Source organism: Astyanax mexicanus, chromosome 1 (assembly GCF_023375975.1).
Source record: "Astyanax mexicanus isolate ESR-SI-001 chromosome 1, AstMex3_surface, whole genome shotgun sequence".
NCBI lineage: Eukaryota > Metazoa > Chordata > Actinopteri > Characiformes > Acestrorhamphidae > Astyanax > Astyanax mexicanus.
This window is the reverse complement of record NC_064408.1, coordinates 30,393,172-30,411,768: the sequence shown is the minus strand read 5'-3', so window position 1 is coordinate 30,411,768 and position 18,597 is coordinate 30,393,172. Positions and strand designations below refer to the sequence as shown.

The 18,597-nt window shown below is 38.3% G+C and overlaps 2 protein-coding genes across 11 annotated transcripts in view; one reads left to right on the top strand and one right to left on the bottom strand.

Annotated features, from left to right (window-relative positions):
- The window catches only part of specc1 (sperm antigen with calponin homology and coiled-coil domains 1), a 205,231-nt gene extending 189,036 nt beyond the window's left edge, over window positions 1-16,195 (top strand). For all 8 annotated transcript variants that reach the window (XM_049476111.1, XM_022665301.2, XM_022665303.2 and 5 more), the window contains one exon: window positions 14,248-16,195. In XM_049476111.1, coding sequence (XP_049332068.1) covers window positions 14,248-14,337 — 90 coding nt within the window. In that variant the 3' untranslated portion in view covers window positions 14,338-16,195. The remainder of the gene's footprint in view (window positions 1-14,247) is intronic.
- Window positions 1-18,597, bottom strand: part of zswim7 (zinc finger, SWIM-type containing 7) — a 161,581-nt gene that overhangs the window by 70,082 nt on the left and 72,902 nt on the right. The window lies entirely within an intron of this gene.

The window sequence follows — 18,597 nt, the reverse complement described above, 5'->3', positions numbered from 1 at the left end:
GATACTACATGGAAATTACTGTACATGATTTTGGTGGTGATCAGTTAAAAATTAAAAGAAAAGTTTAAAGTGTTAAATTGAGCACAGAGCTGTGAAATGATTCTACGGTGGTGCAGAATTAGAAGACAAGAAGGAAGTTATAATTCAAAATTAACATCAAATCTCCAGAGACATTCCTTGGCAATTGAAATCCATATAATCACCCAATACTGATTCTGGAGCCTTGAGTATCTGCCAATCATCAATTTTATTATTTATTATGTGATTGTACTTTGCTTACCATAGCCATCTGAATGACATATTGGTGTATAGAGTTAAGTATTAATGTGATAGTGTAGGCTAATGGATTGTATCAAATTGTATCCAATTTTTTTCTGTCCAGTGATTTTGGCCAGTATCTCGTTGATACAAATACTGCTATCATATTGGCACACCTCCTATATACAGTGGGGCTTGAAAGTTTGTAAACCCTTTAGAATCTTCTATATTTCTGTATAAATTTGACCTAAATCATCATCAAAAATTCACGAAGAAAAAATTCAAGTAGATGAAGAGAACCCAGAGTTAAAAACACTTTTTTCCGCCTCTGCAACACTATCTCAGGTTCAGCTGTGCTATAGGCATGGATGCAGAGCTCACGATATGCAAATCAGTCAATCAACAATACCACCCCCCTGCTGATGTCCAAGCATTTGCTTCTCACCGCTTTCAGAGGCACACTGCTGCTGCTGTAGCTCAGCCAATCAGCTCTCCCACCTGCCCTACCTCTAAACCCATACATCACCCAATGCCCCTCCCAAACTACTCCTCCCCCCCTTTTTTTGGAAATAACTGCAACTAAACATTTCTGGTAACTGTTGATCCCTGATTGGAGGAATTTTAGCTCATTCCTTTGTATAGAACAACTTTAACTCTGGGCTCTGGGATGTTTATCTTTACCATTCTTTGTAGAACGATTTGCATGCTTAGGGCCTTCTCTTTATGTATGTTTGTACATATGGTTATATATGTTTTACATTGTTGCTGTTTTAGTAATGTATTAGTTTCCAATGTTTTTTCTCTTACCGGATTAATCCTTTGTCAAGTTTAACAGTAGAAGTTATACAGTTAGAGCTGAGAGCTGCACTGCGATAGCTGTGGTTTGTTTGCTCCATTCATGCATAGTGTTTTTGGATCTGAATAATTTTTCATTTGTCACTTTGTTAAACAGACTGTATATATTGAAATTAAATATACAGAAGAATGACAACAGTCACAGTCCAGGTCTGTGGGAGAGTTCCTTTATAAGGTCATCATAACTAACTACGTAGGACATTATGTAACTTTAGACATCTATGGGTTAAAGTGTAGCAGGGAGAACCCCTGTAAAAAGTCATCATTCTGACGAATGAATCAGAAGCTTGCCAACTCCACTGTGTCTCTGGGCATCTGACCAGGTCCTGACATCTGTAGAGTTTCCTCAGAGAGACAGAGAACAGACATTGACATGAAGCAGTGCTGCATTCATACACACTGGTGCCTAAAATCCTGACCAGAGCCAGACTCACTGCACTTCACCCTCCAGAGATTTTTGTTTGGTTGTTTTCAGGTAAGGGGCTGTTCAGATATCAGAAACACAAAGACCACCTTAAATGTTTTCTTTTTGATTAATTTAAAAGGCCGTGGGTTTGCACTGGCTCTGGCTCTGGTCCCTGCTGACCCAAAACAAAGAAACTGGGATGTATTAGTTGATGTCTGGACATGATACACTGAGCAGACTTTTGGGAAACAGTGTGTTATCCTTCTTACGGTAAAACAGTTACAAAGTTCACTGAGAATTATCAGTAAAGCCACTACCCTGATGAAACACAGGGTCATGCTTTCACAGTAAACAAATGTACTTTAGAATCCCTTTTAATCCAAGAATATAATTGTAATATATATCACTGCAATTTACACTGGATTTCTGCATTGATTACTAATAAAATGGGGCCAGATTTGGTGAACCCTCTACTGATTGAAACAACATTAAAAAGGCATGTTACAAAAATGCAGGAATCAGAAAAAGGCTTCCAATGCATTGGTTAAGGCCTGGATATGCATCAGTCCACACTTACACAAATGAATACAGATTTAAACAATGAATTCAACGCAGTATCAATACTTTTTTAGGATAATATGAGGGTAGCTGTCTGTGACCTCAAATTTAAGAGAGGCGTTAGGTAATGCAACAAGACAATGACCCAAAGCGAACAGGATTTGGAATGACCAAGACCAAGACCAAGAAATGGCCGTGGCATGACCTAAAGGGGGCTATGCTTGCAAGGTCTATATCTGAGAAATAGCAATGAACCCCTTTAACAGGCCAGAAATTTTGTCAATGGTCTGCTAGACAATTCATCACTAAATCTTGAGGATTTTTATTCAAGCAGTACATAAAAAGCTTTAAAGTTTGATAAGGAACATGAACATACAATGAAAGCATAATTGTAATTGTAAAAATATTAAACAAATATTTAAGTCAATCTGCTAAAGTTGAATAAAATCATAAGATTGGCTCTTTCCTAACATTCATTTTGAAATCAATATTAATACAAATCAAATATTTCATGTCCTTCCAAACCTTAAGTTTCTTAATGTTTGTATAGTTTTTATGACTATTTTCAAACATGCTGAATTTGGGTGGATTTCTGTTATTGATTCTGAAATTGTTAAGACGAGTAAAGAGAAAACAGACAGCTTCTCCAAGTGTCCTGTAGGAGATTTCAAAGCCCTCAAAGTTTCAGGGTGTAAGTAAGTTATTTTACTGCAGAAAAAAAGGGTTTTGTGCCATCTACACCTGTAGCCTGAATTCAAGTCCAGGCATTTTAAGGGGTTAACTGAAACATATTTGCGGCAATAAAACAATCCAAAATTCAGAATTCCACCACAACTAATGTTTTGCAAATGCAATTATTAGCATCTACAAGAAAACAATAAGAGGAGGTGATAGCAGCTGGTTTATTAACAGTTTTTAAAGTCTAAGTGTTGACTTACTTTTTCTAGTCTGCAATGTGGATGTTTACTCATTGTGTTCAATAAAAGACATGAACAGCACAACTGTTCCTATGTTAATAATTTAGTTAGACTCTTTTCATCTGTAATTGTGATTTAGATTAGTAAGTCAGAATTAGTAATCATTTCAGAAATCCAGGTAGTTGCAAAATATTTGTTTAAATTTGTTCGCTGCTCTTGGCTAATACACATGCAAGTCTATCATGCACCCTGGCAAGGAATGCCGTAATGCTCTCTGCTATCTTACATCCCATCAACAGTCACTCCTTGCGCCCCGCTGTTAAAATAGTGTCAGAGTTTAAGAATAAATCTACACTGATGGGTGTGGTGGTCTGGAAGTGAGGTGTGTTCAGGTAAATTTCTGGCTTGTTGCTATTTTGGCGGGAGAAAACACGGCGCGCCACTGACTGAAATAAACCTAGACAACAGTCAATCATCAAAGTCCATTCCTTAACAATAAACAACTCAACAATAAACAGAATAAAGAATAAAATTTCTGTTCCCTTAAATGAGCTGCTGGCCTACTTTCACAGCATGCGCAGGTCAGTTTCCTCTGCTGAGACCCACAAAGCACCACGCTGTTAAGATACGAATGTGCCAAAGTCAGAGCTCACCTGCCTCTTAAAGAAAATGACTGGTTTATTTCACATGATGCCAAAAACACACCCATGATTAATTAAGAGAATTAGTACATGCCGTTTGCGTGTTTTGAGCCACGCAAGTTTTTTTTTTTTTTTTTTTGCCGCCCTACATGCTCTAAATCCAGCTACGCGATTCACAGTTGGCTGGTGCGCTATACATCACTAAAATAGGGCCCTACATTTTTTTACACATTTTTATCCACTCATACTTCATTTCCTATCTCCTCTTTGCTCTCAGTGCTTTTTAATACAAAGGAATGGATCATGACTGAACCTGGAGATTCATAAATATCAATATTTATTGATGTGATATTCATCTGGCTGTGAGTTGTTCATTTGGATTTCGCCATAATCTTCTTTGAGGTCATGTTTGCCTCCCAACACACACACACACACACATATCCCAAATATGATGACATGCTTAAAGGATTTAAAGTCCGCGCCAGAGTTTATAACCCCTCCAGCTACACAGAATGATTTATCTGTCTTCCTTTCAAACTGGCCTGCTGTATTAAAGAGGACAGCTTTAATACCCTATTTGCTAAACATATTACTGCTGTTCATTGGAACAGATTATGCTCACCTACCAGACGGCATCTTCACCCTTCACGGGACAAATATGAGCTGTGACCTGGATTCCTGTAAGGCAGCGCTGTAGTGAAGCGTCTGCGTTTGAAGGTCAGTCTGTGTGTATATTACAGGTGTGACAGTGTTGATGATGAAATAAAACAATGAGCAGGCCTTGGCCGCCTTTGTTGAGCTTCCATTAGCATGTTTAGGAGATGGTAGCGTGCCATTGAGTGCTGTTCAGAGAAACTGTTACTGAAGGCGTCACATCCTCCGGGTATTTTGGTCATCAACTGTAAATCTTGAGGAGGAGGAGGAGGAGGAGGAGGTTAATGGTCAAAGCTGTGTTTCGGTCCATGTTGCTTCTTAAATAAGCTCTGCATAGAAGAACTGCCTCAATATTAACCCTTATAAATCAGGAGTGATTTACATGACAGACTATATCATACTGTATCATACTATACCATAAGCAAAAAAAAGGGACATCTGCTCGTTCATTGTTTTTTTTTTTGGGGGGGGGTTTAATATCGAGGGTATTAAAAAATATTTTATGTCTGAAGAATACTTCACCCAAGGATGCACACCTAGACCCAGTAAGCTCACAATTGGTTTCACACAGTCAACTACATTACATTTAATAAGGTGTTATTAGTACGTATACCATAACGCAGTACAAGCATGAGCCGCATTCTGAGCATTGCCACAAGGGGCACTACAGTGACAGCCAAGTTGTATACGTATAAACGTCAGCAGATATGTATAGTAACCAATTAGATCTACTTAGATACTGTACTTAACAGAGGGGTAGAGGTACAGAAAATTCACGGTTCGGTTCACACCTCCTACATCCGTAGTCTATGCAAGTTTATACTTCTGCGTGCGCATATCAGCGGCTCTGCTGTTTAAATCGCAAAGGTGGGAATCTGTGGGTGGGAACGCAAAGCCGAGTGGACGAATCACAGCTGCGGCTTTCCGCATCGCGTAGTTAGCTTTGATGTGTTTCCAGCACCGAGACATTGTCTTTGTTCAGTCCACCACTCGCTCTCCAGTCCTGCTGTAGTTTATAGGGAACCCATAGTATTCCCACACAGTTGATTTAAAAGACGGTTCATAAAAAACACACATATCATTACACCCCTAGTACATAAATACTAAACTGTTGTATCTGTACTTTTTCCTATTTACACTTTTACGTTTTGTTGACTCCAATGTATTGTTTATGTGCCGCATTGTTACGTGTTACAATTATAACAGTGTTCCGAATCATCCATCCAGTATCAGAGTGGTAGATAATCTTCACTGTCACTGGGTGAAGCTCCTCATCACTGAGTAAATCAAGCGATCAAGCTGATCTTATAAGAAGACCTCACTGCTCCCATTCTGCCTTTAGCTCTGTAGTAACTACATAAGACAGTACTGTATTTTTACTCTCAGTACTTTAGTAGTACATTTTAGAATATTACTTTTAAGTACAAAAATGTTTTAATACTTTAGTACTTCTACTTAAATGTGATGCTTAAAGAACACTTTAACTTCTACTCACAACTTTTTTATGATAGAGCGCTTGTACTTTTACTCTTTTAGTCTGGGTCTCTAGTATTTTTTTATACACGTCTTGGTTTCACACAGTCAATTACATTACATTTAAAAAGGTCTCACTATGTAGGTATATCATAATGGAGCACTACACTGACCAAGCATGCTCTTAACCAATCAGCTGTCATTCTGCTATTTATTTGCCCTCGCCGCCCTTCTTAGTACTAAATGTTTTAACGTACAAGTTCAAGTGAGGTTTGTACAGCATGACTGTGTATCTGCAGAGCTTTTCCTTGTCTTTGTTCATTGTGTTTACTTTTTTGCCTTATGTATTTGTATTGACTACATGTATCTACTGTCCAGGGAATGTGTTCTACTAGATTGTAAGGCATTGCTGTAGGGAACTGATTGCATTCAGCTACACAAGCATTAGTGAGTTCAGGATGTTGGGTCATCAGAACTTCATCTAAACACCAACTGAGGATGGAGCACCATTATTTCAGTTCCACTGCTCCACCTCTCAATGCTATAGGGTTATTCTATTCTATTCTCCTGTGTCCTACGCCTGGCATTAGTTATGGTGCCAATACTCAGCAATAGGTAAAACTTAAAGTAAATGAATGCATTTGTTAAAAAAGGTCCACAAAAATTGGACATACGGCACAATCATGTATTCATATTTTAGTTGCATCATGAAATTTATTTTCTTTCTGTATTAACAGGTTTGCTGATGCATTTTCTATTCATTTTGAAGCTTTGTTTCAGCATTTCTCAGTTCGTTTAATTGCCTTCGAGTGAGAAAGAGTAAACTCTTAAGTTAAAAAAAAGGGTTTTAAGGCATATCTAGTAGTGGAAAAAATGGTAAGAGGAGAAAAAGAGACACAAAAACAGGAAAATGCGTTTAAATGCTTCCCTTCCCACAGGGGTCCAGTTAAATTAGCTCTGAATGTTTTATGAGACCCAGCGTTTCAGCTCACACTGCTACTGCCAGGATAGGGAAATTGTCTTTAGGGCACAGACTAGAGGTTAGATCACACTGGGGGATGTGGTTATTGGTCAGTCTAGTGACATGAATGCAGACCAGACAAATGATATTCATCATTTCTTACCAAAACACTGAGCCGTCATTTAAGCTGCAGCACAGCTTTCAGTAACTGACCTATAAATCACAGTGAAAATCACTGTAATGCTAATACAGCGCGATATTCTGTTGACTGTCATTCAGGCATGATGCTGAATGCTGCAGAAGACTTTTGTCATGGTGTGGGGTTCAGTTTAGTGCAGTGTCAGATCAGCTTTGGTCTTTATTTCAGGCATTTAACAGCCGATGTTTAATGTTGGGCTTATAAGAAATTGATAAGTTATTGTTATAATTAGTAACAGTGTAATTAATTCTTGCAGTTATTCCAGGGCTTTACAAACTACTGCTGGTATCTTGTCAGTGAGGCTTGTCTAATAGCCTTGCTCATAAAGCTGCTAGACTAGGGTTAGCTTTTAGCATAGCACAGATACTTGTTCAAATCCTGTGCTTTCACTTTTTGTGCGCACAGCTTTCAACTTTCTTTCCCAGCTTCAGAACTGGCTTCACACTATGGCTGCACAATATTGGAAAAATTGGTACCACTTTAAAATAAGACTACCTTTATAAAGCGTTTATAAATAGTTTACAATTAGTTTATTAATGGTTACTAATTAGGTTGTAAATGCCTTAAAAATCATTAATAATCAGTTATAACACATACGTAGAAAGGGCAACAATATAGATGGCTGTGGGTTCACTATTTGGCAAACAACATTGTTGCCCTTTCTACGTTTGTGTTATTAATAACTGATTATTAATGATTTTTAAGACATTTATAACCTAATTAGTAACCATTAATAAACTAATTGTAAACCATTTATAAACCCTTTATAAAGGTAGTCTTATTGTAAAGTGGTAACAAAAAAGTACATTGCAAATGTTCTTCTTTCGACAATATATATCATGATATTAAACAATGCAGGGCCCATTAAGTCACCAGCCCCGCCCCCACTTGTGCGCTGTCTCGCGTCCGGACCAATCAAGAGCTGAGTCAGTGCCGAGCATTTAAAACCTGAGGAAAACAGCAAAACAACAGCAATCAACAGCAAAACAACAGCAATCGGCCCTTTAATCAGGCATTCTGTGATTAAAAGAGTGACTTCAGCTGTAACTGGAAATATCTGTGCACAACTGTGCTGAACTGAGGTGCACAGCTTTCGACAGCCATGTAGATAGAGGCCATGCGGTTACCTCGTGTTTACTCCTGCCCACCCAACCCAACAGGCAGCAAGAGCCTTTCACTTACACAGACACAGAGACAGCGCTGTGTATTTACTTTTTGTGTCAAGAATCAAACCATTACAACATGATGTGTTTGATTTAATTGCCTTAAGTGACATCGCACGTCCTGCAATGTGATTATTGCACATGCGCACATCTCGATGATGCTGCTTAAACGATATATCGTGCAGCTCTACTTCACACAAATCAATATAGTCATGAGGCCTAGTTTGTCTAACAGCCAGAGGATAGATATTTTCCAATATCTAGCCAATCATATCCATGCTCTCGAGTGGTGTAAGTGATGGACATGTTGCGAAAGGCTGTGCAGAGTAACTGCATGTCTTGTTGGACTCCAGCAAGCATGGTAGTGTATGTATAATTTGGAGGTGTAAATATAATCAGAAAGAGTCAAACTGTTATGTACCAGTATGTTTTGGTGGCTTGTAATTGACCCTTTAATCAGACCTGGTTTGGTTTTGCTGGATTTGTTTTAAAGTAGGATACAGGACTGTATGATATTTGTGGTTTATCACCCCCACCTTACTGTACTGTACTGTACTGTACTTGCATTATTCCACTGTGGTTTTGTTCCAAAACATCTTTGAAAAAATAAAAAATGAAAGCATGCAGAAGATGTCCTTGCAGATTTACTGATAAAAATGTTCTGGTTATGAAGATTACTGTGATTGCGTCAATAGGCTATATTCCAGATCTGCAGTTGTTTGTAGCTTCTGGATCATGAATTATTTTTATACGTGCCTTTAGGCTTCTTCAGTGGAAGGAAGGATTTTTATTGAGATAAACCTCAATCTTGCTTTCAGAAAATGACGCTGTTTTGTATATATTATAAGAGCTGCTTCATAGATGAGGCAGAGATGATGATGATGATGACATCAGTGAGGCACTAATGGCGTTTAAGATGCAGGCACCTTTCAAAACACACGTTCTCATCATCATGCTGCACCATAAACCACACACTGATGGACAGATAGAAAGGGGTGGGTGGGGGTAGGTGTTAAGCACAGCTCCACTCTTGTGTGCGTGCTGTTCAGGGTGTGTGAGCGGAGAGGTCTGATGGGCTGATGTTGATTAAACAAACCTAAGGGAAATGGGGCTCTATAATTTTTACTTTTATCTAATAATTGATTAAAGCCATCAGCCAATGCAAAACCAAATATTTACTTTGTAGTTATATTTATAACTAATTTTTTTGATCAAATCAGGATATTTTCTTATTGTATCAACAATGTGCTTTTTTCAGAATGTTGAGGATTTCCTCAGTGTTTAAACCAAAGCACAATTTGTCCAGTTTAATTAGATGAATTACAGAGTTTTTTGAATAAAGGTTGCTGTTCTCAGTATGGGAGGGTATTATAAAGAGTTTTTTTAAAAGCACTCTTCTTGTGAATTTTACTATTGCTATTGCAATTTGATTATCATTTGTCTGGTAAATATTGTCTTATTATCTTGAATTTGTCTTAAACATCATAATATAATATTCTTTTACCATATCGCCCAGCTCTAATTAGTTTTACTTATTTTTAGACATACTTTGTAATTTTACATGTTATTTATTGTACATATATTTATTACACTGTCCAAAAAAAAAACTTGACACCAAAAAAAAAGTCACACACTCTAATAGTTGGTTGGACCACCTTTAGCTTTGATTGCATTGGCATTGTTTCAATAAGCTTCTGCAATGTTACAAGATTTATTTCAATCCAGTGTTGCATTAAATTTTCACCAAGATCTTGCAGCATTAATGATGGTTAAGTCTGACCACTGCATACAGTCTTCTCCAGCACATCCTAAAGATTCTCAATGAGGTTAAGATCTGGACTCTGTGGTGAACAATCCATGTGTGAAAATGATGATCTCATGCTCCCTGAAGCACTCTTTCACAATTCCAGCCCCATGAATCCTGGTATTGTTATCTTGGAATATGCCCGTGCCATCATGGAAGAAATAATCCATTGATGGAATAACCTGGTCTATATTCAGTATATTCAGGTAGTCAGCTGACCTCATTCTTTCAGCACATACACATCAACCCCACATCATTTACTTACTTAAATCCAAGTGGAGATTTATTTTTTTGGCCAGGCAGTGTTTTATACATAGTCTGTTAATATGAAGCAGAATGTTTTGGTTCCAAAATCTGATTGGCTGAGACACATTCATAGTTGGGAATAGTTTAAAAATGTATTCCATCCTATTAAGTTAAATACATGCATATGTGATTGTACACATTTGCTGAATTCTGTAATAGTTCACTATATGGATTTTGCTTGTGTTTACTGACCTCGATTTTATGTGGTACACGGCGCTCTGTTGTGCAGAATTCCTCACCCACGCCAGAAAAAGATCCCCCTCTTGGGCTAGCGCGCGGTTACCTTTGACTGCCGTACTGCCTCTCGGCTGTGGTTCAGGGTAGCTAGTTTCCACTGTAGCTCCGTGGCCAGAACAAGGTGCCGGTAAACTTTCCTTTCCACCCGTTCTGGGGTAATAGCACAAACTGTTTCTTTTTAGCGCCCACTTCTAAGTAAAGTTAACCTCTTAACACGCGCTGGCCCACCGGCGGGCCAGAAATATTTAATATTTCATAACTGGCTGTGTTTCTGAATAGTTATGAACAGTTACAGGTTCAATATAGACATCCAATATACCATTTTAAAGCTTAGAATCTCTGCTTTTGAGCTATTTAGCGGAATATCCTTTCAGAAAATAAACATTTAGGGCGAAATATGCCTTGGTTATGATTTTAATAATTCATAACTCTCATATTTGCGTTTATCGTTCGTCCATATTTCATCGAATGCGGTCATGTCATACACCATTCGAACCGTCTGGCTCTCCAGATTCCAGAACTGTGCTTTTACTGTAGGATGTATGTTTCATGAATTAGAGCTGCGTCAGAGCGCATGTTTCCAGTAATAAAAGGCTCTCCTTTTGTCCTGGGGTAACCTCCGGTCACTGCCGCCACCCCCCGAACACACACCCGCGCTCAGCCACAGGTCCTACCTTCAAAACGCGTCCAGACTAAAGAGAATCCATCAATCCAGTCTCCTGTAATCCACAGTTATATCCAAACAGCGCTGGAAATCACTTCATCCAGAAATGAAACTTATCCAATCTTTATCTCTGTTTTAAAACCGTTTTATTCACCGAATTCGGCACAACACGCTATTATAGTCAGAAGCCTCGCGGAGTAATGCGGTACTTGCTGTGCTTCAACATAATATTATGGTCTGTCGGAGCGTTGCGGCTACCGTTGTCAGGAGCGTCGCGGAGTAATACGTACTTGCTGTGCTTCAACATAATATTATGGTCTGTCGGAGCGTTGCGGCTACCGTTGTCAGGAGCGTCGCGGAGTAATACGTACTTGCTGTGCTTGTTGATTTATTGCTCAGAGATGTTGTTATTTTTCACAGATATTGTGAAGGATTTATTGCTCAGAGTTATTGTTACTGATATAAATAAAGTTTCATTTAGTGCGCCTTATAATCCAGTGCGCCTTGTGTATGGACTAACACTAAAAATAGACCGTTCACTCATCGTGCGCCTTATAATACGGTGCGCCTTATAGTCCGAAAAATACGGTAACCTGTTTTATTATGAGGACTGTTTGTAATAATTAGAACAATTTAGATTATTCATAATCATTGGTGTTATTAATCATACTGTATTTTGTTACTACTTCATTGGGCCTGTGGTAATCTTGTGTTTGTGTGTGTGTGTGTGTTCTTGGAACGCAAGTGAACACTGATGCCTCTTTCTAACTTTGACGCTTAGGTAGAGCCAGTGTCTGATCCTGTGTCTTAACACAATAAGCTCCTACATCCAATAAATGCACACACACACACACACACACTAACTCTACCAGACTTAACAAAAGAATGAAATGAATGTAGGCTTTTAAATTCATAAATCCTTTGTATGAAGGTAATTGTAGCATTGGTATTGTTATTCTGGTGTTCTGTATTTTGTGATTAGGACATATTTAAATACACATCCTATGAATCAACACTTTTATTATGGTTATAGGTGTGGGCAGTATGACAATATCATTATATTGATAAATTACATTTCTTCCTGCCCCTCAATTTAATTACTTCTGCAATTTAATTATTTCCTGTTCCCACCTACAAGCTAGGACTCCCCAGTCACTCAGTGATACCGGTGCTGGGAGACTGAAGTCTAGCATGTGCATAAAGCAGACAACTCCTTACTGAACTGCTGTTAACACAGCTGAGCATCTGAGAGCTTAACACACTTCAGTTGAGCTCAAACAGATACCCATGCTAGGCTAGCATCATGCTGAGTGATATGAAGAGGAAGGCCATTAGGCTGCATGGGGCTCTCAGCTATGGATGGCTGTGGTTTCAACAGGGATCAAACCTACAATCTCCTAATGCTAGCACTCGAGACTCTGTAGCACTCTTTTTCTGAGTGAAACCTGGGTATCATTTACTTCTTCGGCATGACGGTGGCTTAGTGGTTAGCACGGTCTCTTCCCAGCGCAGGGGTCTTGGGTTCAAGTCCCTATCTGAGTGGAATTTCCATGTTCTTCATGTTCTCCCCATTTTCACCAGAGACTCTGGTTTCCTCTGGTAAATTGGTTACTCTAATTGATTCTGGTGTGTGTGAATGTGTGTATGACTGCACTCTGTCACTCTGGATTGGCATTCTGTCCTGGTTCAATGCCTTAGTGTCCGATGCAGTCCTTCAGGTGGACGGTCATTTCCGGTTAAGAGTACACTGGCTGGCGTTTCTCACACATGTGTATGTTTTTGGTTATGTGAAAGGTTCTACATAAGTATTACATTCATAAATTCATTCATCCTTAAACACTTGAACAACTGCAAGTATTATAAACAATATATAAATATATATAGAGCAGTTATATAGAGCTTTATAAAGCAGGATTGTCTCATTTGCTTTTTTAAATACTTTTTTCTATTTCTAATATTCTAAAATGAAAAACCAGAGGGCCAGATGTGGCCATGGGACTGTACAATGCACAGGTCTGCTGTAAATAATAATCAAGAACTGCATAAACTACATGGTAACAATTGAGATTGGATGTCAGTCCATTATGTCATTATTTTCTTTTTCATTAACCTACATTTTGCTGTTTGATTTCTCCTCTCTTCTGTCTTAAATACTTTGGTTAGGAAAACATCCAGTTATACAACCTAATTATACAAAATGAATTGCTTCACAAAAGTAATGTTCATTTAAACTTAATATATTTAATAGTTTAATTTATTTGATATTTTTATATCTTGTCTCATCATTTTACAAGATTCACATAATGTTCAAATGGTGATTAGACTATGGATTCATTCAGTAATAACAATATAAGCAGATGGAACTAATTGATTTTATATACAGCTTTGGGGAAAAAAATAAGAGATCACTTAATGATGATGTTTTTGTCCTTGATTTTACCAAATTGAAAACCTCTGGAATATAACCAAGAGGAAGATGGATGATCCCAAGCCATTAAACCACCAAGCTGAACTGCTTGAATTTTTGCACCAGGAGTGGCATGAATTTATCCAAAAGCAGTGTGTAAGACTGGTGGAGGAGAGCATGCAAATATGCATGAAAACTGTGATTAAGAACCAGGGTTATTCCACCAAATATTGATTTCTGAACTTTATGAATATAACTATAAAAAGCAAAATCAGAAAAACTGAAGTGGTCTTTGAGTTACTGTGGTTCTTAAATGCTTCTAGCAGTTGATGTTGGAATATCTAGAAGGAAGACGTTTCACAACCTGTCTTGTTGCAGTGATGGCATCCTATTGCAGAACCAGGCAGGAATTTATTGAGCTCTTTAGATCCACCCATTCTTTCATTAATGTTTGTGAAGGCAGACTGCATGACTACCGGAAGGTTCTTGATTTTATACACCTGTAGCAATGGGATTGAATGAAACACCTAAACCCAATGATTAGGATTGTGGTGTGTCTCAATACTTTTGTCCATTTAGTGTATTTGTGCTGTATCAGTCTGCTTAGACCTGATTATCTAGTATGTGCAGAGACATTTCCTTTAACATTTTATCAGATGCAAGATTTGTTTTTAATACATCTCTCTCCCTCTCTCTCTCTTTTTTCTCTTTATCTATCTGTCCATATCTCTCTCTCGTCATCAGGACATAGATGAGCTGATGCACACAGACAGGCCGGATTGGCAGAGCGTGATGCAGTACGTTTCTCAGATCTACAAGTACTTCGAGACTTGACCTTGGCCTGGATTGTTGGAAAATGAGAAAACTTTGGAGCCACAGAAGCATCTTCTGCCTGCTTCTGTCCCGTTCTACATCAGGATATCACACACACACACACACACACATACACACACAGCACTAACACAGCTACTTCTCTATATCATATTGTCTCACACACACAGACACACTACAAACACACAAACACACACTACATAACAGGTTCAAACACTAACTGTAGCTTAAAACCAGAAGAACACACTTTGACTTTACATTGACTTTCATTTTTACGTTGATTTTGATTTAGTTGAATGGACTGAAGTTGCCACGTTTGCCGGGCAGGCCTGTTTTAATTTCATTTCATTTCATTTTTGAAGTTTTAAAGTTTAAAATGGTTCTGAATGATTAAAGTTGCTGTTTTTTCCACTTTTGCGTAGAACCGCGGTACAGGTAGCAGTGTTAGAGTGCAGTTCCACTGTTACTGTTTACAGAGAATGGATAATTATTACCAAAAGTATAGGATATATTTAAATATATAAGTATTTTTGAATACTGTCTTTTTTTCTCAGAGGATTTGAAAGCCGGGGTTGTAAGCACTATACTGAGAGTTGGGTACGTTCTGCTGTTTCTGTTATTAATAAGTATTGTTTTAAGATTTGCTGTGTTTTCTGAAAGCTCCAAAACAAGTCAGAAAGTTCATGAATTGGTTCAAAATGAAGAAGAATGGTCTTATGAAGGATGGTTTATCTGATACTGTATGTGGAGGATTTTTACACATGTAGAGATGTCAGAAATGTGTTAACTTCAGGCTGTATTTTAGGAGAAACTCTGTGGTGAAATGTGATTTAAGGAAGTGCAGCTGTCACTGATGGCAGCAACTACACTACATTACAACATTCACTTCTTCTAGTGTTTTACATCAGAGACAAACCTGTGCCAAATCCCACCACATTAAAAACACTAACTGAAGACTGAACACTGAAGAAATAGTACAATACAGTATTTTATCTGTTTTATTTCATTGTTTACCGAAAAATAGAATCTGTTTCAAATCAAATAAATAATTATTGTGAAAAATAGTCGCACCCAGGCATAGAACTTGTAAGACTGTCAGGAAGTGACTCACATTGACAGCAGATCATCTTCAGCGACGAGTCCTGCCTTTGTCTCAGTGGGGACAACCAACGATTCAGTGTGTGGAGGTCCTGTGGCCTGGCGTCCTGTTGTGGGATCAAACTTCACACAATGGCAGATCTCCTTTGGTCTTCATTACAGGCACCTTGACAGCCAGCATCACGTTAATGAGGTCCTGCAACCAGTGGTCCTACTACCTTTATTTTCCGCAGGACAATGCTCGTCCCCATACTGCTGCCATCTCAAGCTTCAAGCTTGCATTAAAGATGCAGATGTTATGTATGTTGGCGTCACATCAACGACAAAATTCGGGGTTAAAGAAATTACCTGAATGTTTCTAACTTTTCGCGAGCAAAATGTACAAACATGTGAAACTCGCGAGCAAAAAAAAAGGTAGTCGTGTGCACACTTAACAAAATATCACTCTCAAGCTTCATTTTTCTCCTCTTGGACATTTTTTTTCCTCTCGAATTTACAGTTCTGCTCGTGCGCTGTGTAAATTACTCACGGCTGCTGTTTTTGCTCGATTTTTGCGCTCCGGGTGGTTTTGACAGTTTGGGGCAGAGTCGGGGTCAACTCCCTCAGCGAATGCTATTGGCTGATAGGTGTTTGTCACGGACCGCCTACCTCTAACAGCCGGAAGAGGGCAGGGAAGGACGAGAAAGAAGAACAGCAGAAGAGTTAGCTAGCTAGCTATGCTAAAATACAAACAAACTGCTCTCCAGCACTGTTTACCTGAGTTTAAGAGTCTGGAGTTTAAGAGGAAAAAAAAACCAACTGAGAGGAGAAAAATGATGATTGAGAGTGATATTCTGTTCAGCACGCACATGATTCCATTTTTTTTTTGCTCGCGAGCTTCACATTTGTGCTCACAAGAAGTTAATTTACACACGCAAAAGGTTAAAACACGCTGGTAAAGTTTTTTTCACCTGCTATTTTTGTGTCCCTGACTTTTTTGACATTGATGTGAAACCATAGCTATGCCCCATCACTGATTAAAAATGTGATGCTTTTGAACTTTCCACCTCCACCACAAAATCTAAACACCATTAGGAACCTCTACAACTCAACACCGAGATTAAACATGCCTTACACACTATTTGTGTCTGTGTAGCTCAATAAATATGACCAAGAGTTCTGTATATCAGTTTAGCAATGCAATCTTACACATTCTTGGTGCAACTATTTTTGCGACTCTTTCTTCGATGATGATGTTTAATTGTGGACGAAGTAAATCAGTCCCAGCCTACAGCTTTCTTTTTTCTTTTTTGCCTTTTATTTATTGACTCCCTGTAATGTTCGAATGCCTTTTTTCTATCTGAGACTCTTGTTTTGAGTTTTGTCTGATGAGAGAAATTCATGGACGGTTGCTGTTGAGAATAAAGTCTTATTGATGAAAAAAAAGACAGTGTTGTTAATGTAAGTTCATTTAAATGATTTCAGTAGAGAGAGAGAGAGAGAGAGAGAGAGAGAGAGAGAGAGAGACTGCCACACTCGCTCTGAGAATCGACATATAATGTGAGAGAGAGGAGTGAAGCTTTTAGAATGCCACTAAAAGCCCTTTAACACAGCTTGAGTCTCAGAGCAGTGAAAAGTGTGTGTGTGGTCGCAAAATGAAAAAAAAAAAAAGAAAAACACTTTCAGATTTCACCACATAATCACTGGCGAATGTGTGCTGATATAATAGCCCCTTTACTTTCACTCAATACTGACACTTCCCCTGTTGATATAAAATGTATCTGACCTTTGATGCTATTTTACTATAAACAAGACATAAATATAAACACAAATATGGCTGCAGCCTCTCACTGCCTGCTTCTGGTGCCCAGCTCAGACTACGGAATTCTAACAATGTTTCATAATGTTTGTGCAATTAATGTATTCATTTAGGCACAAACAAAGTCGTTCAGAGTGTTTAGGTGTGAAATGCTGTGTTATAACGTGTTTTGGAAGGCAGATTTAGAAGTGTTTATAGCTGTGCTAATAGAAAACAGATGTGTGTAGTTGTGTATTTAAGGCTGTGAAAAGCTGAAATAAACTTGCATGTGTTCTGTACTGCTTGCTAAGACACTGATTAAGCATAGTTTTGTTTTATTAGATAAGGTTTTAGTATTAAAATATACATTTTTTAAACTTCACTCATAATGAAAAAGAACAAGCAAGATGTGTCTTTAGATTTACCAGTGTCTTCTCATTATCAGCATTATAGACTAACTCTGAGTCATTACATTATTCATCACAATTAATCATTTCACACCAGGACAGATTTCAGATTGTGGTTTCTACAGTGCAGCATTTGACTATAAAAGGGAAACTTCAGGGGAACTATGGCAGTCGAGATGAGACAGAGCTGAGTCAGGTGTGCTGGTGGATTTCTCCACTGTGCAGCACTGCTTGCAAAATCAAAATCTGCATGAAAGAGTCACAAGAGGAAAAGCTTGTTTACAACCTTGTAATAAAAAGTCAGTGTTAGAACTAAGAATACAGGGCTGCGCTTACCAAAAGTGTCTTAACTCTTAAATGGTTGGGAGAGCATCCCACTGAATATATTCTCTACCAGTTAAGAAGATCTTAACACTAAGATCATTTTGAGAGACACGTTGCAGAACAGTGTTGGTGTTTTTTTTACTTGCATGAATGCTGACTTTCAAAAATGTTTTTTTGCATTTGTTAATGCTATGTCAATCAGTCAATTAATAATACCATCCCCCCTGGTGACGTCCAACCATCTGGGTCTCACCACTATCACTGCTGCTGCAGCTCAGCCAATCAGCTTTCCCTCTTGCCCCTCTGCTAAACCCATACATCAGTGCCCCTCCCAAACTACCCCTCCCATTTTTAGCCTTTTTCAAATTTGAGGGTGAAATCAGCAACAATTAATGTTGCATTTGAAGTTTTTTTTCTTTATATGTTCTTTGTTTTAATTAATGCTGTGCTTTTAAATGTTTTTAATATCTGTTAATGCTGTGTGTTTCTGGTAGTATATGTGTTCTGCTGTAATACTGTAATATTTTCTGTATAGATGTTGTGATGTGACTCATCTGACCACTGTAATGAAGCAGTCCCTGAACCCTGAAAACCATCTTCTGAATCATGTACTGAACCATCTTCTGAACCATCTACTGAACCATCTACTGAACCGTG